General features: G+C 38.5%; 1 protein-coding gene across 4 annotated transcripts in view; it reads left to right on the top strand.

Annotated features, from left to right (window-relative positions):
* LOC103824681 (transcription factor RFX3-like) overlaps positions 1–16,738 on the top strand; it is a 207,544-nt gene that overhangs the window by 101,890 nt on the left and 88,916 nt on the right. For all 4 annotated transcript variants that reach the window (XM_050986369.1, XM_050986371.1, XM_050986370.1 and 1 more), the window contains 3 exons: positions 2,968–3,042; positions 10,030–10,211; positions 10,954–11,073. In XM_050986369.1, coding sequence (XP_050842326.1) covers positions 2,968–3,042; positions 10,030–10,211; positions 10,954–11,073 — 377 coding nt within the window. The remainder of the gene's footprint in view (positions 1–2,967; positions 3,043–10,029; positions 10,212–10,953; positions 11,074–16,738) is intronic.

Raw genomic sequence — 16,738 nt, 5'->3', positions numbered from 1 at the left:
ATAATTTCAAATACAAAGTCTTTCTGGAAGACCTGCTCTAGTTCAGTAATACTTCATGAGATTAATGAAAGGTGAATTGAGGGTGAATTTTAGAGGCAGTGAACACTTCTTGACCTACATTATTCAAAAAAATAAGACAAGCTGATCATAGTAATCATTAAGATCTCTGGCTTTAAAATCTTTGGATCTGTGGCCATGGGTATGCTGGCAACACCAAGATGAGTGGTGCAGCTGACACACCTGAAAGATGGGATGCCATCCAGAGGGACCTGGACAAGCCTAAATTGTGGGCCCATGAGAACCTCTTAAGTTTTAACAAGGCCAAGTGCAAGGTGCTGGACAGGGGGATGAACTGATTGAGAACAGCCCTGCTGAGAAGGACTTACAGGTGCTGGTGGATGAGAAACTGGACACCAGCTTGCAATGTGTGCTTGCAGCCCAGAAAGCTGATGGTACCCTGGGTTTCAACAGAAGCAGCATGGTCAGCAGGGTAAGGGAGGTGGTTCTGGCCCTTTACTTCACTCTGGTGAGACCTGCCCTGGAGGCCACCAAGATTGATCAGAGGGCCGAAGCACCTCTCCTCTGAAGAAAGGCTGAGAGAGGTGGGGGTTGTTCAGCCTGGAGAAGAGAAGGCTTTGGGGAGATCTTATTGTGGCCTTTCAGTACCTGAAGGGAGCCAACAGGAAAGCCTGAGAGAGATATTTTACAAGAGCATGTAGTGACAGGATAAGTGGGAGTGACTTCAGACTGAGAGTAGGTTTAGATTAGAAATTAGGAAGAATTCTTTACTGTGAGAGTGGTGAGGCCCTGGCACAGGTTTCCCAGAGAAGTTGTGGCTATTCCATCCCTGGAAGCATTCAAGGCCAGGTTGAATGGGGGTCTCAGCAACCTTGTCTAATGGAATGTGTCCCTGCTCATGGTGAAGGGGTTGGAACTGGATGATTCTTAAGGTCCCTTCCTGTCGCCCTGATTTTGTAAAACTTTGTAAAGCCTTCTCATGTTTATATTCTCTCAACAAACTTTCTCACACACAATTCTGTAAATAACCTATGTTTTGCATTCTTTCATGGAGGTGGAGAGAATTGATGGACCCTTGGTCTGTCCAGTGGCATTGGAGAGGTGGCACTGTCACCCTCCAATCCACTGTCACCTTTGGAAAACTATAAATGTTGGAGTCAGAAAATAAAGGTTCTCTTTTTTTGTTCCCCTCAAGAGCAGCAGTGTCTGTGTCATCATTTCGTGCCTTATCTCAACACCTTCCAACCCAAACCATTCTATGATTCTATGATTATATATCTACATATATATATCTTCATAATTTATGATTTAAAAAAATTGGTTCTTTGAACAGGTCACAAAAACTTGTCTCTGAAGTGAGAGGGTAGTGTAATAGCTGGAATGAGCAGCAGGAGGCAGGACTTCAGCCCTGTAATACTGCTGTAGAAAAGGTGTTCTCAGAGTGGAGTGAGATTCAGAATTATGATTTAAATTTTGCATGATGTTATAATATCATGTTAAAATGGGAGAGTCTATGGTTGCACTATGTAGTGAGTTGATATTAGTATGATGAAATCTTAAACTTCTAATTTTTAATATACAGTATCCTTTTAAATTTGACCTTTTCTGTCTGATTGAATAGTTTGACTTAATAGTATTTTCTACTGATGCAAAAAAAAAAATCTGTGTTCAAACATTATTTTTGCAATATTTCTTGCATACTCATCAGATCTACTATGCTTTTATCAAAAGACATATTTCTAATAGTAAACAGTTGTAAGAAAGACTTCCCTTTTCATTGAGAGTTCCTACAGTAAGAATACTATTTGATTAGTTTATAAAACGGGGAAACCACATTTTATTTATGCACTAAGTGAAATATAATCTAAAATATTTTTCAGTTTTGTGCTGTATATTGAGTGAAATCAATCATGCAATTTACCAGTATAAACTCTTTGGATAATAGTGTAATAATTAAAGAAGTGTAGGGAAGATTTATTTTAAAACTGTCAACAGTGGATATTAAGTGGTTTTAAATGTACAGATACTGTTCCATTGCTTTTCTGTCTTTTCCATTTAATGTGGGTCATTATGTGCCTTCTTTTACTGTACATCCCATTGTCTCAATGACTTTCAATGTTTTTGCTATTCTATCTCTGCATCTAAACTACAGTTAGATTGTAATTTTGTTTTTATTGTTGTCATTATTGAATCAATAAGATGTATTAATATGGAAGGGAAGAATAGGAATGGTTATGGTTGTCTTTACTCATTTGTATTAGGAGTAATGCTACTGTATAATTAGTGGTTTATAATACTTTTTCCTTTAAAAGTATTATTTTGAACCCATCTGATTTTTTATTTTCTTTTAAGGATGGATCTTGCTGTCTGTGTAAGCCTCCAATTTTTGTTTACTTTGAGAGCTCTGGATATTCAAAGAATGCTCTAACAGGCTGTAGGGGGTGATATCCTATACAATGAAGCTAATGGCAGAAAACCTACTGAATGATTGAGATTTTACTCCATGGTTGCAGAGAGCATAAATTTTGCTTCTTATTCACACTCAAATGTGTACAGTTCTTTCTCAAATACTTAGAGGAAGAAACACTGAGGCATTTCTAAGAATTTTATTCTGGTTTTTTTTCTATTCAAAACACTGATTGTTCAGTAATTTTTACTGTTTGCAATGTAGCTTACTAGTAAATCTACTTCTCTTATTTCATGAGTAGGAAGGAAGGTAAATTGGACTTTGAAAGTGGGATCCTACAGTATATATGCAAGTAAAATGCCACTGACATCACTAGGAGGTTTGCCTTCATGAGGACTTCAGGATGAGGCCTTAAAGTAGAAAATATCCCTTAGCTCTGACCAAACTAGATATTTCTGTTGAACTTAAGAGAACCTATCAGAATTTTTCTGATTAGTCTTTTATACTGTCTTGAGTCATTTTCTAATGACATCTATTATCAGATTGAGATGGCGATTGAGACACTTCAAAAGTCTGATGGTCTTTCTACTCACAGAAGCTCTCTTCTCAACAGCCATGTAAGTTGTCTCTTCTTTCATGAAAGCTAATCTCTATCTTGTTCTGCATGCTTAGCCTGCCTCTAAATGTTTGTTTTAATTTATTGCTATTTTTTACTTGTAATCTTTCCATTTTAGTTGTTTGTAATCTACATCTTATGTCACTATATTTTGTCAGGCTAAGTGTCATGACACACTGTAGAGTGCATTTCTTTTCTAGGCTCTGTATGTGTTAACACAACTTAACAGATTGTCTATTTTGCAGGTCCCAATGTACATGTAAAAATAATAACCAAATAAACCTTAGGTAGTCTGTGTTTGACATTCAAAAATAATTTTCTATAATTTGTGTACCTGATATAATAATTTAAGTGCAGGTAAAGGGGGAAAGAAGTAATGCACACAGATTAGATTAGAATATACTAAATATTTCTTTTCAAATATTTCTATTATTCTGAATAAGTTTAGTATAACAATTCTGTAGATCCATCTCATGAGATTTAAAAATTAAAACAATCTGTTATTGTCGAATATGTTTTCTTCTGCCTTTTGCTTTGTTCTGTCTTTACAAATCCTGTAGTTAGGAATTTTCCATAATAAAAGGCTGAAGATGTTCGCATAAAAAGATGGTTGCAAATATAGTAGCAAAGCCGTTAAATATAACTTTTAGGTAAAGGAGTAAGGCTCAAAATTTAATTTTCAGTTTGTTTTTTAATAGTGCTAGTCTTTCTTGAAATGTTGTGTAAACAAAATGGTTTTTCTTCAGCTTGTACAAATAGTTTTGTATTTTTAATTGCTGCTAAATTTCTATACATACTGCATCCTTTTTGCTTCTCAGCCTTACTAACAAACATAAACCTACATATTTTTTCAGATTCTTGTATTTCTTTACCACAGAAAATATTGATTGTAATATGAATGTATGAGTATATTGGGTAGTCTATACACTTATTTTGATTTGTTGACATCCCCCCCCAAGAATGTGGTAATATGGAGGTGAATACCAAAAATTTTTTGTAAAAGTTTATCATCATGGTAGAAAAAGACAGCCAGTACAATTTCTTGGAAGAGAATTTAGTTTTCTTAGAAAATGCTAAAATTAGGTAAAGGAAATTGAATTCTGTAAAGTGTGAAGAAAGAGATTTAGATCATGTTAAGACAACCTAGAAACATGCAAGGACAAATAATGCCTAACTAATCTAGTGGCCTTGCACAATGGAGCGACTGATTTGGTGGACAAAGGGAGAGGTATGGATGTCACCTATCTAGACATCTGCAAGGCCTTCAATACAGCCCCCTATACCATTCCTGCTGCTAAATTTGAGAGAGATAGGTTTGATGGGTAGACTCTTAGATGGATAAGAAACTGGCTGTATGGCTGTATCCAAAGCATTACAGCAAACAGTTCAATGTCCAAACAAGGATCAGTAATGAGTTGTACCCCTCAAGGGCCTGTACTAGGACCATTGCCGTTTAATAACTTCATCAACAGCTTAGGTAGTGGGATAGAGTGGGTCTAAGTAGGGCCACTAAAATGATCAGAGGGCTGGAACACCTCTCCTATGAAGAAAGGCAGAGAGAGTTGAGGTTTTTCAGCCTGGAGAAGGCTCCATGGAGACCTTATTGCAGCCTTTCTGTACCTGAAGGGGGCTTATGAGAAAGATGGAGAAAGACTTTTTACCAGGGCCTGTAGTGACAGCAAAAAGAGCAATGGTTTTAAACTGGAAGAGAATAGATTTAAACTGAACATAAGGAAGGAAGTACTTTACAATGAGGATGGTGAGACATTGAAACAATCAGGTTGCACAGAGAAGTTATGGCTGCCCGGTCCCTGGAAGTGTTCATGGTCAGGTTGGATGGGCCTCTGTGCAACCTGATCCAGTTGAAAATGTCCCTAATCACTGAAGGGGAATTGGACTTGACAACCTTTAAAGGTCCCTTCCAACCCAAACTATTCTATGATTTTATGAAAATATGTTTCTAATAAGGAGATTTGCATCTGTCTGCTATGGTAGTCTTATTCTGATGTTTCTTAACTATTCTGAGGTATTTTCAAAACTACTGAAAGACAAATAGAGGATCTATTGTGGATTCTGTGGGAAAAAAAAGACCTCCAGGTGTCTTGCTGTAATAAATGTTCTTTCCTAGCCTCAGTCATTTTGGAAGAAATTAAACCCAGATTAAACACTGGATATTTTCCCTTTCTTAGAAACTTTCATTGAATTGCGACTCAAATAAGGACAGTAAATATGGTTTTAGTCCTATCTTCTTCCTTAAGCTGGCATTTTGTTGCCTTAATTAATACCTTGGTGAATCCTCTGATTCCTTCCCCCTCAGGGAAATCCCCAGAGCCCTCCCTTGGAGAGACTTACCATAGAGTCTTTCCCCACCTGGGTGGACAGAAAGGTCTTCCTCATGGACTCTTGCTTAACAGTGATCCATCCCAGTTCCTTTCCCCATATGTCCCAATTTCCCCTGGTTTCTCCTTTCCCTGTTTCCTCATTGGTTGTGGTATCCCTGGTGGCCAGCCCCATCTTCCCTGAAAGCCAATCACCTTTGCCCTGCCCTTTGTACCGCCCCCATGCCCTCCCCTACGTAAACCTTGTGCATAGCACATGGTTCATTTTTTGTCTCTGGTTTCCCTTCGGTGTGCTGAAATAAACCTCACTCGAGCTGACCATATAAAAGGCCCTTCTGCCTCCCTTCGCTGAGCTTGCCGTGGTGTGTGTGTACTTGACTGCTTTGTCTGAATGCTTACCCAAGCAGCTTTTCCACAGGAGATGCTTACTGGGGAATATAGGTAGCAGCAACCACTATCTAAACCCCACGCTGCTACAATATCTGTTTATTTTAATGGTTTTTTTAAAAATTTCCTTTATTTTATTTCCTTTCCTGATTTCTTTCTGTATGTGATTGAGTTGACTAATTTATAATCTAATGATTTTTAAATATTGGAGTTTCATTGAAGTTGTAGTCAATTTACCCGTTCTCCATAAACCATTTCATATCATTCTAATGTTGTTAATATTATAAATCAACAAGTCAAAGTGTAGACATTTCAATTTTAGAATTAGATTTCTGTAAATACAAAAATGTATTTAAAGCTGTTTGCAATAATGTTATATTGTCTGCAGATTATTTACTTTTTTACATGGCATTCAGCTATTGACATTCTTCTTTGAAGGCTGTAACCTGCCAAATAATCATGTCAACCTTTTTTTATTGAAATATTTTCACCCTGGAGCAATATCCTTACTTTGTACTTATCTTGGGTTTTGCTTTCCCATTGTTGGCTAACGCCAAGCTGTGGTTGAAAGAATATCTGTCAAATACAGATCATTAGCAAAATGCACTGAAATGAATCTTAATAAATTATAATTAATCTAGAAAAATTCTAATGCTATATTTAGAAGTTAAATTGGAAATAATTTGGGGGTTTTATCAGTAATTTTTTTCTTTGTGAGATAAAACAAATTGCTCATATTCCATAAACTTATTGGTATAACTTAAATGATAAGTTTGAAGGCGATAATTAATATATAGTGAAATGGTTTTGATAATACACTCATGTAAAGGTAAAAGTTTAAAATATTTTTCCTAGGCTTTGTTTCAGAATTGTAAATGCTCAAGTTAATAAAACATTGTGAATGTTAGGACTGCATTTATACCTAAAAGTTGATATAAGGATGATGAATTGCACTTTTAAATGTTTATTTAAAGTTCAACATTATCTACATCCATTTTGCAAACACTAGATTGTGCTTCTCCTACATCTTTACACAGAGCTCTTATTTAGAAACCTAAGCATGATAGTTCTGGTAATGTTTTCTATAAGAAAGTAAACATGAAGATGTTCTTTGAAAGGTCTCAAGTAAATGTTTTCCTAATTTTTTTTCATTTTTCATGTATTGTGTTCAGTAAATTGCTCACAACTGACTTAAACAGAACTGTATGTCCAATATATTCATTATAATCTAATTTTTACTAATAGTTCTGCAATAAAGAAGGGTCAGAGTGGAAACTTTTTTCAAGAGTAATGGGCACTAAAATATTGATATTCTTGTTCTGTAAATTGCAAGTTATATGGAACATTACTAGAACAGAATTAGTTCAGTGATCTATTAGTAAGTAGCCCTGCAGAGTAGCATATTCAATGTCACATATTTATCTATTTTACTGTACTTCAAACACATATCTTGGTCATATTAATTACTTTGGTGGTCTGTAGCAGTCGAAAGTGAAATGAATTAAACAATCATGTGAGGGTCCAGCATATTGGAATAAAACTTTGTTCCAAATGCCAAACCCAAATCCATAGTTGGGGGATTTATTGGATGCTCAAACTAAGTCCAGACTTTTGGTAAGATTTGTGAACATGGAAAATTTGGATGTTCATTCTAATTCATTTTGGCATAATTACTTTCTTAACTAATTAGTAAATACAAGACAAAAACAAAATTTGGAAATTAAAGTGGAAATTAAAGAGAAATTCCAAGGATATGAAACCATGGGGGAAGGAAGGGGTAAGCTAAGTAAAATGATAGTATCCTCAAAAATCTGAAACCCTGTAAGTTAAATATAGAATCATAGGATCATTTAGGTTGGAAAAGACCTCTAAGATCATCGAGTCCAACTGATAACACTGCTAAGTCCACCACTAAGCCATGTCCCTAAGTGCCACAGCTACATGTCTTTTAAACACGTCCAGGGTTGGTGACTCAACCACTTCACTGGGCAGCCTGTTCCAATGCTTGACAACCCTTTCATTGAAGAAATTTTTCCTATATTTCCATTTACTCTTGTCCTACTACTTGTTACTTATGAGAAGAGACTGACATCTACATCACGACAAGCTCCTTTCAGGTAGTTGTAGAGAGAGTGTTAAGGTCCCCTCTAAGCTTCCTTTTCTCCATGCTAAACAACCCTAGTTTCTTCAGCTGCTCCTCATAGGACTTGTGCTCCAGACCCTTCACCAGCTTCGTTGCTCTTCTTTGAGCACATTCTAGCTCCTCAGTGTCTTTCTTGTAATGAGTGGCCCAAAACTGAACACAGGATTAGAGGTTTGGCCTCACAGTTGCTGAGTACAGGGGGGCAATCACTCCCCTAGCCCTGCTGGCCAAATTATTGCTGATACAAGCTAGGATGCCATCAGCCTTTTTAGCCAAGTGAGCACACACTGGCTTATTCAGTCAGCTGTCAACCAGCACACCCAGATCCTTTTCTGACCAGCAGTTTTCCAGCCGCTCTTACCCAAGCCTGTAGTGCTGTATGGGGTTATTGTGACCCAAGTGCAGGACCATGCACTTCACCTTGTTTAGCCTCATACAAGCTCTGCAGAGCCTTCCTACCCTCCAGCAGATTAACACTCCCACCCAACTTGGTGTCATCTGCAAACTTACTGAGGGTGCACTCAATCCCCTTGTCCGGATCATTGATAAAGATATTAATCAGAACTGGCCCCAATGCTGAGCCCTGGGAAGCACCAAGCCACCAAATGGATGTAATTCCATTCACCACCACTCTTTTAGCCTGCCCATCCATCCATCCATCCATCCATCCATCCATCCATCCATCCATCCATCCATCCATCCATCCATATTTTTACCCAGCAAACAGTATGCCTGTCCAAGCCATAAGCAGCCAGCTTCTTCAGGAGAATGCACTGGGAGACACTGTCAAAGGCCTTACTAAGGTTCAAGTAGACAACATCCACTGAGTGTGTCACCTTGTCATAGAAGAAGACCGAATTAGTCAAGCAGGACCTGCCTTTCCTAAACCAATTCTGACTGGGCCTGATCCCCTGGGTGTCCTGTACATACCATGGGATGGCACTCAGGATGATCTGCTCTATAACATTCCCTGGCACTGAAGTCAGACTGACAGGCCTGTAGTTCCTTGGATCCTCCTTCTGGCCCTCCTTATAGGTTTGCTAACTTCTAGTCAAGTGGGACCTCCCCCATTAGTCAGGACTGCTGATAAATAAAAACTATAAAAATATTTCCTTTTTATATTTTTGTTTTCTTATACTGGTAAATGTCATTAAAATGACCATTTTACTGGAGTTAAGTGTGCATGACCCTGAGATTAGCTCAGTTGGTTAGAGCATGGTGCCAATTACATCAAGGCTGTGGGTTCAATCCCTGTATGGGCCATTTACTTAAAAATTGAACTTGATCCTCGTGGGTCCCTTCCAACTCAGAATATTCTGTGAAGCTATGTTAGTTACTATTTGTTATATACAGAGGTACAGTCATGTATTAGAAACTGTTTGCCTAAATGCTTCCAAAATTACTCACCAAAATTCTGCAACAGATTACACAGGAAAATAAAAGTTAATTCTGTTCCTCTTAGAAGGAAATAGGCTACAACAGAAAGGGATTGAGCCCATGATGCTTTATAGCTATACAAGTTATTTTTCATGTCATCTAGATTGCTTTTTACCTTATATTTGATGGTTTCTTCTTTGTATTTGGAAGACAATAAACCCTATTCAGTTAAATGTAGTACTGGGGGTTTTTTATTTGTATTTTTTTAATTCCATGTGAAGAGAAATAGTGTATCATTCCAGAATTAAAATGTATTAACTTAGTTCTATTAGGGTTTTTTTTAAATGCAATTAATATAAATTACATTGGTTACTTTATTTCTTTGGTGTTCTAGCAATTTTTCTCGAAAGCACAAATAACTTCATAAAATGTTAATGTATGGTACTGAATCAAAAATATTTTTAGAAGTGGAGCTATCTGAGCTCACAGGTGCCATGAGTCTTGTTATTTCCTTGTAAAGCTAAAAAAAAAATTCCATAACTAAGGCATCATGGCATATCTAGCATCAAAAGAGATTTAAAGAGATTTAAAGAGATTATATTTGCTCAAAGAACAAAGTCACTGTATTAAACAGGCCTTGAATGGTCTAAAAAATATCAGTTCTATGTTGTACAATTAAGTGGGGCTTTTCAGTAGAGTAATGCTGAATTTATATATGTTCACTCTTTCATATTTGACATAGCTCCAATGGCTTTTAGACAACTATGAAACTGCAGAAGGAGTGAGTCTCCCCAGAAGTACCCTTTACAACCATTACTTACGTCATTGTCAGGAGCACAAGTTAGATCCAGTCAATGCTGCCTCCTTTGGAAAACTCATACGGTCAATCTTCATGGGATTACGGACCAGAAGACTGGGAACCAGGTTTGTGGTAATAAAATCTTCAAGTTTAACAGAAAAATATCCATAATAATCATGAGCATGAAGCTCATATGTTAACAACAAGCAATGAAATAAGCAAATAAAAATATTTAAAACCTTTCTCTTAAGGGAGTTGCCAAATCCAGTAGACTTCAGGACTCAGGGGACTCCTGGTCTGCTATAGCCAGATTCTGTGTACTCTCATGACCCAGATATCTTCCATCTCAGTCCAATCAATGCAGCTACTGCTGTTTCCATTTGCAGCTCCAGATAGCAGTGAGACTGAACATGTGTTCCAAAGATGCAGACAAACACACACATGACACTAACACAGGGCAATGCCTTTACCAGCACCCATATAGACACTCTCATAAATATGAACACAGACAGCCCAATTCTGTTCTTTCTTTCCAGTTGACCAGGACTGAAGTTGATTAGTGAAACATTCACAAACCCTCACTCACAAGCATACCCCATTTATGGAATTGTTTTATTCACCATGACTGCATAAGTCATTTAGTTGATTTTTATTTACCTTATTTTATTTAAATGAAGCCCAACAGTAAAGTGCTGGAAAATATAGTTTAAGTGAACTGATTTTCAGAAGCTGGTGGAGTTTTATCAGTTTTATACCAGTGAGAGGAAAGACAAGCCTAACGTTTATGTACTCTTTTCCAGTCAAGGCAAATGTTAACATGTGATGTATATACTAAAGAAACAATGTTATTTTTCTTCTTTCATGAAGGGGGAACTCTAAATACCATTATTATGGGATTCGTGTCAAACCAGATTCTCCCCTTAATCGGCTACAAGAGGACATGCAATATATGGCTATGAGACAGCAACCCATGCAGCAGAAACAGAGGTATAGTGTTATATGAAACTACTTTTTCATATTTCTAGTTCTTGGAGCCTTACTTGTCTGCATTTATGTGGCAAAGTTGAATCTCTAATGGAAATTGTTTAACTTCTCTTGGAAAAAATAAAGGTTTGTCAGTTCAGCAGTTGATATCACTGGAGTCTGATATCAGTAGACATATCTAAAAATTCATAAATTTGAAACATTTATTTAAAAAGTAAGATATGATTCAATTCTTCAGAACAGACACTTTTTGGTGGTTTTGGGTTATTTTATCAAAAGATGGGGAAAAAAAGTAACAGGAGCTTTGAATTTCAAATCCTGCTGTTCATTTTCATCTCTTTATTCAGCACATATAAAAAATTATAGAAGAACTTGTGATTAGGTTCAGCTTTGTGTTGATGTTCTTGCCTCCTGGCAAGAACTGATGCATCAAACTCCTGGACTTGAGCAGAGAAGACTTGAGCCTCTTCTGGGCTCTGCTTGGAATAATCCCATGGGAGATGGTCCTACAGGGCAAAGGGGTCCAGAAGAGCTGGTTTATTTTTCAAGGATCACCTTGAAGTTTAAGAATGGTCCATCCCAACATACGGGATGTCAAGCAAAGGTAGAACGAGGCCTGCATGGATGAACAAGGAGCTCCTGACAAAGCTCGAACATATAAAGAAAGTATACAAGAGGTGGAAGCAATGTCAGGGAACCCAAGAGGAATATAGAGTCTGTCTATAGACTCTATTTAGACTGTCTGACTGTGCAGGGATGATGTTAGGAAAGCCAAAGCCTACCTATGAAGGACAAGAAGATTATTGGGAGTTGTCAGCATGTATTTACAGAGGGGAAATCATGCTTGACCAACCCAAAAGTCTTCTAAAATGAGGTGAATGGCTCCGTGGATGAAGAGAGAGCAGTGGATTATATCTATATTGACTTTAGCAAGGCTTTCAAAACTGTCTTCCTGTCAGGGAGTAGCAAGGGCTGTCTTTTCCTTAAGGAATGGGGAGTTGGGAGTTGAGTACCATCGTATACACAGCAGAGACCTCACCAGCCTAGGCCTAGTCCTGCAGTATCCAAGTGAAGTGAGCAGGGCAGATCTGGAGATGGTAGTCAGATTCAACCAAGAGTCCAGATCATCAGACAAATTTGTGGTGATGACACAAGTGCAAGGTCCAGCCAGGAAGTCAGTCCACAAATCAGACTCAGGTCTGGTGAGGACAACCAGGGTCAGACACAGTCCACTGATCATTGGGTAGGTCCCTAGGGGCAAGACAGGTCCAAGGTCAAGACAGAAATCAAATCCATAATTTGGGATCCAGGTCAATGGGATCCATACCAGTCACACGTGTGGGTGTGGCTGATAGAAATCAGTAATCCTGCAGCACAGGTACCTTATCAATGTGTATAAATACCTGATGGGAGGGAGTAAAGACAAAGCCAGACTCTTCTCAGCAGTGCGCAGTAACAGGACAATGAGAAATGGGCACAAACTGAAAAAGAGGAAATGTCATTTAGTTGAAAAGCACCTCTGGCAAACGTCTAGTCCACACACACACACCTGCAGCACAAAGCAGTGCCAGCTAAAGCAGGTTGCCCAAGCCCATGTACAGTTGGGTTTTGAATTTCTCTAAAGGTGGAGACTCCACAAACTTACTGGGCAAACTGTTTCAGTGCTCAATCAGCCCTAGAGTAAAAAGAACCAAGAATTTTCTTATGTTTAAGCAGAATTTCCTGCAATTCAATTTGTGCCCATTGCCTTTTGTCTTTTCACTGGATACTAATGAAAATAGTGTGGATCTGCTTTATGTATTACATCCCAACAGTATCTCTATAAAGTAGTTTTGAAGATCTTTGTTCATCCCCTAAATCAATTCAGGGGTGCAAAGATTTCGGTAAAATAAATTTTCAAATCCCAGGCATTCTAAATAGATGAAATACAGAGAGTAGGGAGCTAGAATGACTGTGTGATATTTACAAGGTGGAAAACTTAGTACTGTCTGTTTTCTGTGCAAAATCAGATATACTAATATACTTTTCAGAAAAGAGGTGTTTATCCAACAGGAAAATAAGAAATTTTCATAGAAAAAATTGGGAATCCATGAACCAACTGCTACCTACACAATGTTTTGTGCAAAAACTGCCAACTTTGAAGGTTTTGATGTAAATTTTTTTATGGAAAAATAGACATTTTAAAAGCAAGATCAGATGTCTTCCTAATATTTTATCACAATGGACTGTGGTTAACATAATAGTAATTTTAAACAAAAGTTTAAATATATATATATATAAAACACCAGCATTTCTTATTCTAACATGTTTAATATAATTTTGCTGTTCTCTAGCATACAGAAATATTTCCTTTTTATTTCTGTTTATATCCTTATTCTGCAGGGTTTAGGATACTTTTGGTCATATTTTCTTCTGAAATGTGTATGGGGGGAAAGCTTGACCCATATAGTTGCTTGTTTATTTTAATGGATATAAAAATTCTTATGTATGTACTAGACCACAGAGGTTAATGCTAGGGGGGTGGGGGAGAGGATAAAAGAGCAACATGTAAGAAAAACAAACAAACAAAAGGATGCATTAAGCTGCATTACATTTTTTAAACACTATATTTCTTAACTAAGACTTCTGCCACAGTTATGAATCATGCTTAGTATATATTTGAGAAGTTTGGTATATAACTGTATATTTGTATAAATTTTATCTTACAGTATTCATAAATCTATCATGTTTTAACATGATATAAAGGGCTTGATACTATAGCTTGAGTCATTAGGAGCAGTCTTTATTATTTAGTTTGATGAATATTTCTAATTTTATTTAAAAACTAAAAAAGTTTTAACTTACATGTAATAATTCTCTTTTAAAAAGATATTCAGAGCAAAGAGAATCTAAGAATCACGAATGTTTCCTTCTCCTTTCTGATAACTAAAGCTGGAAAATGTTATTTTTCTTCTTTAGAATCATCTGACAACTGTGTTTGCTTCTTCTGTTAAGATGTATCAATTTTACCCCCTCTCCATCAATCACATTGAATCAGATAGACACTTTGAGTTTTTGACTTCTTGACAAAGTATAGGCTGAATTTATGCTACAGAACACTTTTTCTCATTCTTTCTTAGTTTGAAAGGTCATGCAACTTTCCTACTTGTGTGACGCTGCATTCCCAGAATTACAGGATATGATGAGTTGAACAGGACCAACAAGGATCATTGAGTCCAATTCCTGGCCCTGCACAGGACCATCCCCAAGAGTCATACCATGTGCCTGAGAGTATTGTCCAAATACTTCTTGAACTCTGTAAGGCTTGGTGGTATGACCACTTCCTTGGGGAGCCTGTTCTTTCTAGTGCCCAACCACTCTCTGGGTGAGGAACCTTTTTCTCATATCCAACCTAAACCTCCCCTGACACAGCTTCAGGCCCTTCCCTTGGGTCCTGTCACTGGTCACCACAGAGATCAGTGCCTGGCCCTCCTCTTTCCCTCACAAGGAAGTTGGAGACTGTGATGAGGTACCTCCTCAGTCTCCTCTTATCCTGGCTGAACAGACCAAGAGACCTCAGCTGCTCCTCATATGGCTTCCCCTCAAGGCCCTTCACCATCTTTGCTGCCCTCCTCTGGACACTCTTTAATAGCTTTATATCTTTCTTACATTGCGGTGCCCAAAACTGCACACAGTATTTAAGGTAAGGCCACACCAGTGCAGAGCAGAGTGGGACAATCGCCTCCTTTGACAGGCTGGCATTGTTGTGCCTAATGCACCCCAGGACATGGTAGGCTCTCCTGGCTGCCAGGGCACATTGCCTACTCATAAACTTTCCATCAACCAGGACTCCCAGGTCCCTTTCCACGGCATTGCTTTCCAGCATCTCATTCATCAGTCTGTCTGTACATCCAGGGTTGCCCCATCCCAGGTGCAGAATGTGGCACTTTCCCTTGTTGAATTTCATATGGTTGTTGATTGCCCAGTCCTCTAATTTGTTGAGGTCTCTATGGCTTTGAGGGAGTCGAGACCTCCTCCAGTTTTGTATCATCTGCGAACTTCTTTAGTATATCTTCCCCTCCTGCATCCAAGTAATTTATGCAGATGTTGAAGAGCACAAGGACGAGGATGGAACCCTGCGGAACCCCACTAGACACAGGTCACCAGTGTGATGTCATCCCATTCACTATAAGCCTTTGTGCCCAACCCATGACCCAGTCGCTCACCCATTGCATGATGTATTTATCCAGCTGTGGGCTGGACATTTTGTCCAGAAGGATCTTGTGGGAGACACTATCAAAAGCTGGGCTGAACTCCAAAAAGATTACATCAAGTGGCTTCCCTTGATCAGCTATCTGGATTTATCTGGATTACCTCATCATAAAAGGAAATCAGGTTTTACAAGTAGGACTTTCATAAAGCTGTGTTGGCTGTGACCAATGACTGCATTGTCTTTCAGGTGTTTTTCAATACCTCCCAGAATAATCTTCTCCATAACTTTACTAGGCACCTAAGTGAAACTAACAGGCCTGTAGTTTCCTGTCTTGGTTTGAAAAGACAGATGTCTGCTTAAGGAAGGTAGGAGCCTCCCCTGAAATGGAAAATGTAAACCCCCTCCCTCTGAATTGTTATAATTTTGAAATTAAAAGGCTCTCAGGCAAAGATATGGGAATAGGAATAACAGTTCTTTACTAGGAAAACTAAAAAATACAAATGCAATAATACAAACAAAATAATACCCCAAAACACTGACAGAGTCAGAATACAACCTGATACCCTATGGGTCAGGGTGTCGGTAGCAGTCCAATTAAATGGTGGCTGCCATCCTCCTGGAGTGACAGGTGTGGTTCTGTTGAAGCAGTGATCTTGTAGAAGGGTGTAGTTTTCCTCCGAAGGTCTAGTGGTGGTGTAGATGAGCCTGGTCTTCCTCTGGAAATCCAGTGGAGAAGACAGCTGCTCCTCTGGGAATCCAGTGGGAAAAGGCTGCTCTGGTGTTCCAAAATCTCAGATTATATCCAGGTAGGAATGCTTGCTCCTGGGTGGAGCATCTTACAATGGGATGATGTAATTTTATCAGTCATGCAGTGAGACTCAATGGTCCATTAACAAAAGATATCTCCCCAGAGGGAGGATTGGTTTGTGGAAGAGATAAAGAAGACTGCCCAATTAACAAAAGGTAACTGCCCCACCTCTAACAGATGGCAAATAGAATACACACTTATCTTACAACCCAGGACATTTCCACGGACCTCCTTCTTGCCCTTCTTGAAAATCGGGACAACATTCACCAGCTTCCAGTCAGCTGGGACTTCTTTGGATTCCCAAACTGCTCAAAAATCCTTGAGAGGTTTTGCAATGACATCAGCCAGCTCTTTGAGGAGCTCAACTCCAGTTGAGCTTTGACCATACAGATTTTCTCCTAACAGTGGCGAGCAGCATCTCTGTATTCTTCACATGTCCCCTGACCTTGCTTCCACTGGCCATACTCTTTGTTTTGGCCTTATTTCCAAGAGAAGATCCCTGTTCAGCCAAGCCAGTCTTCTGCCTTGCCTGCTTGACTTCCAACATTTGGGAATCGCCTGCTCCTGTGCTTTTAACAGGTGGTGTTTAAAAAGTGACCAGCACTGATAGACCATAGCATCTGCAAAAACATTTTCCCAGGGGACCTTATTCACTAATTCCCTGAGCA

The sequence above is a fragment of the Serinus canaria genome, chromosome W (genome assembly GCF_022539315.1).
Source record: "Serinus canaria isolate serCan28SL12 chromosome W, serCan2020, whole genome shotgun sequence".
NCBI classification, from domain to species: Eukaryota; Metazoa; Chordata; class Aves; order Passeriformes; family Fringillidae; genus Serinus; species Serinus canaria.
The sequence above is the reverse complement of the archived record's forward strand: the minus strand, read 5'-3'. Positions and strand labels throughout refer to the sequence as shown.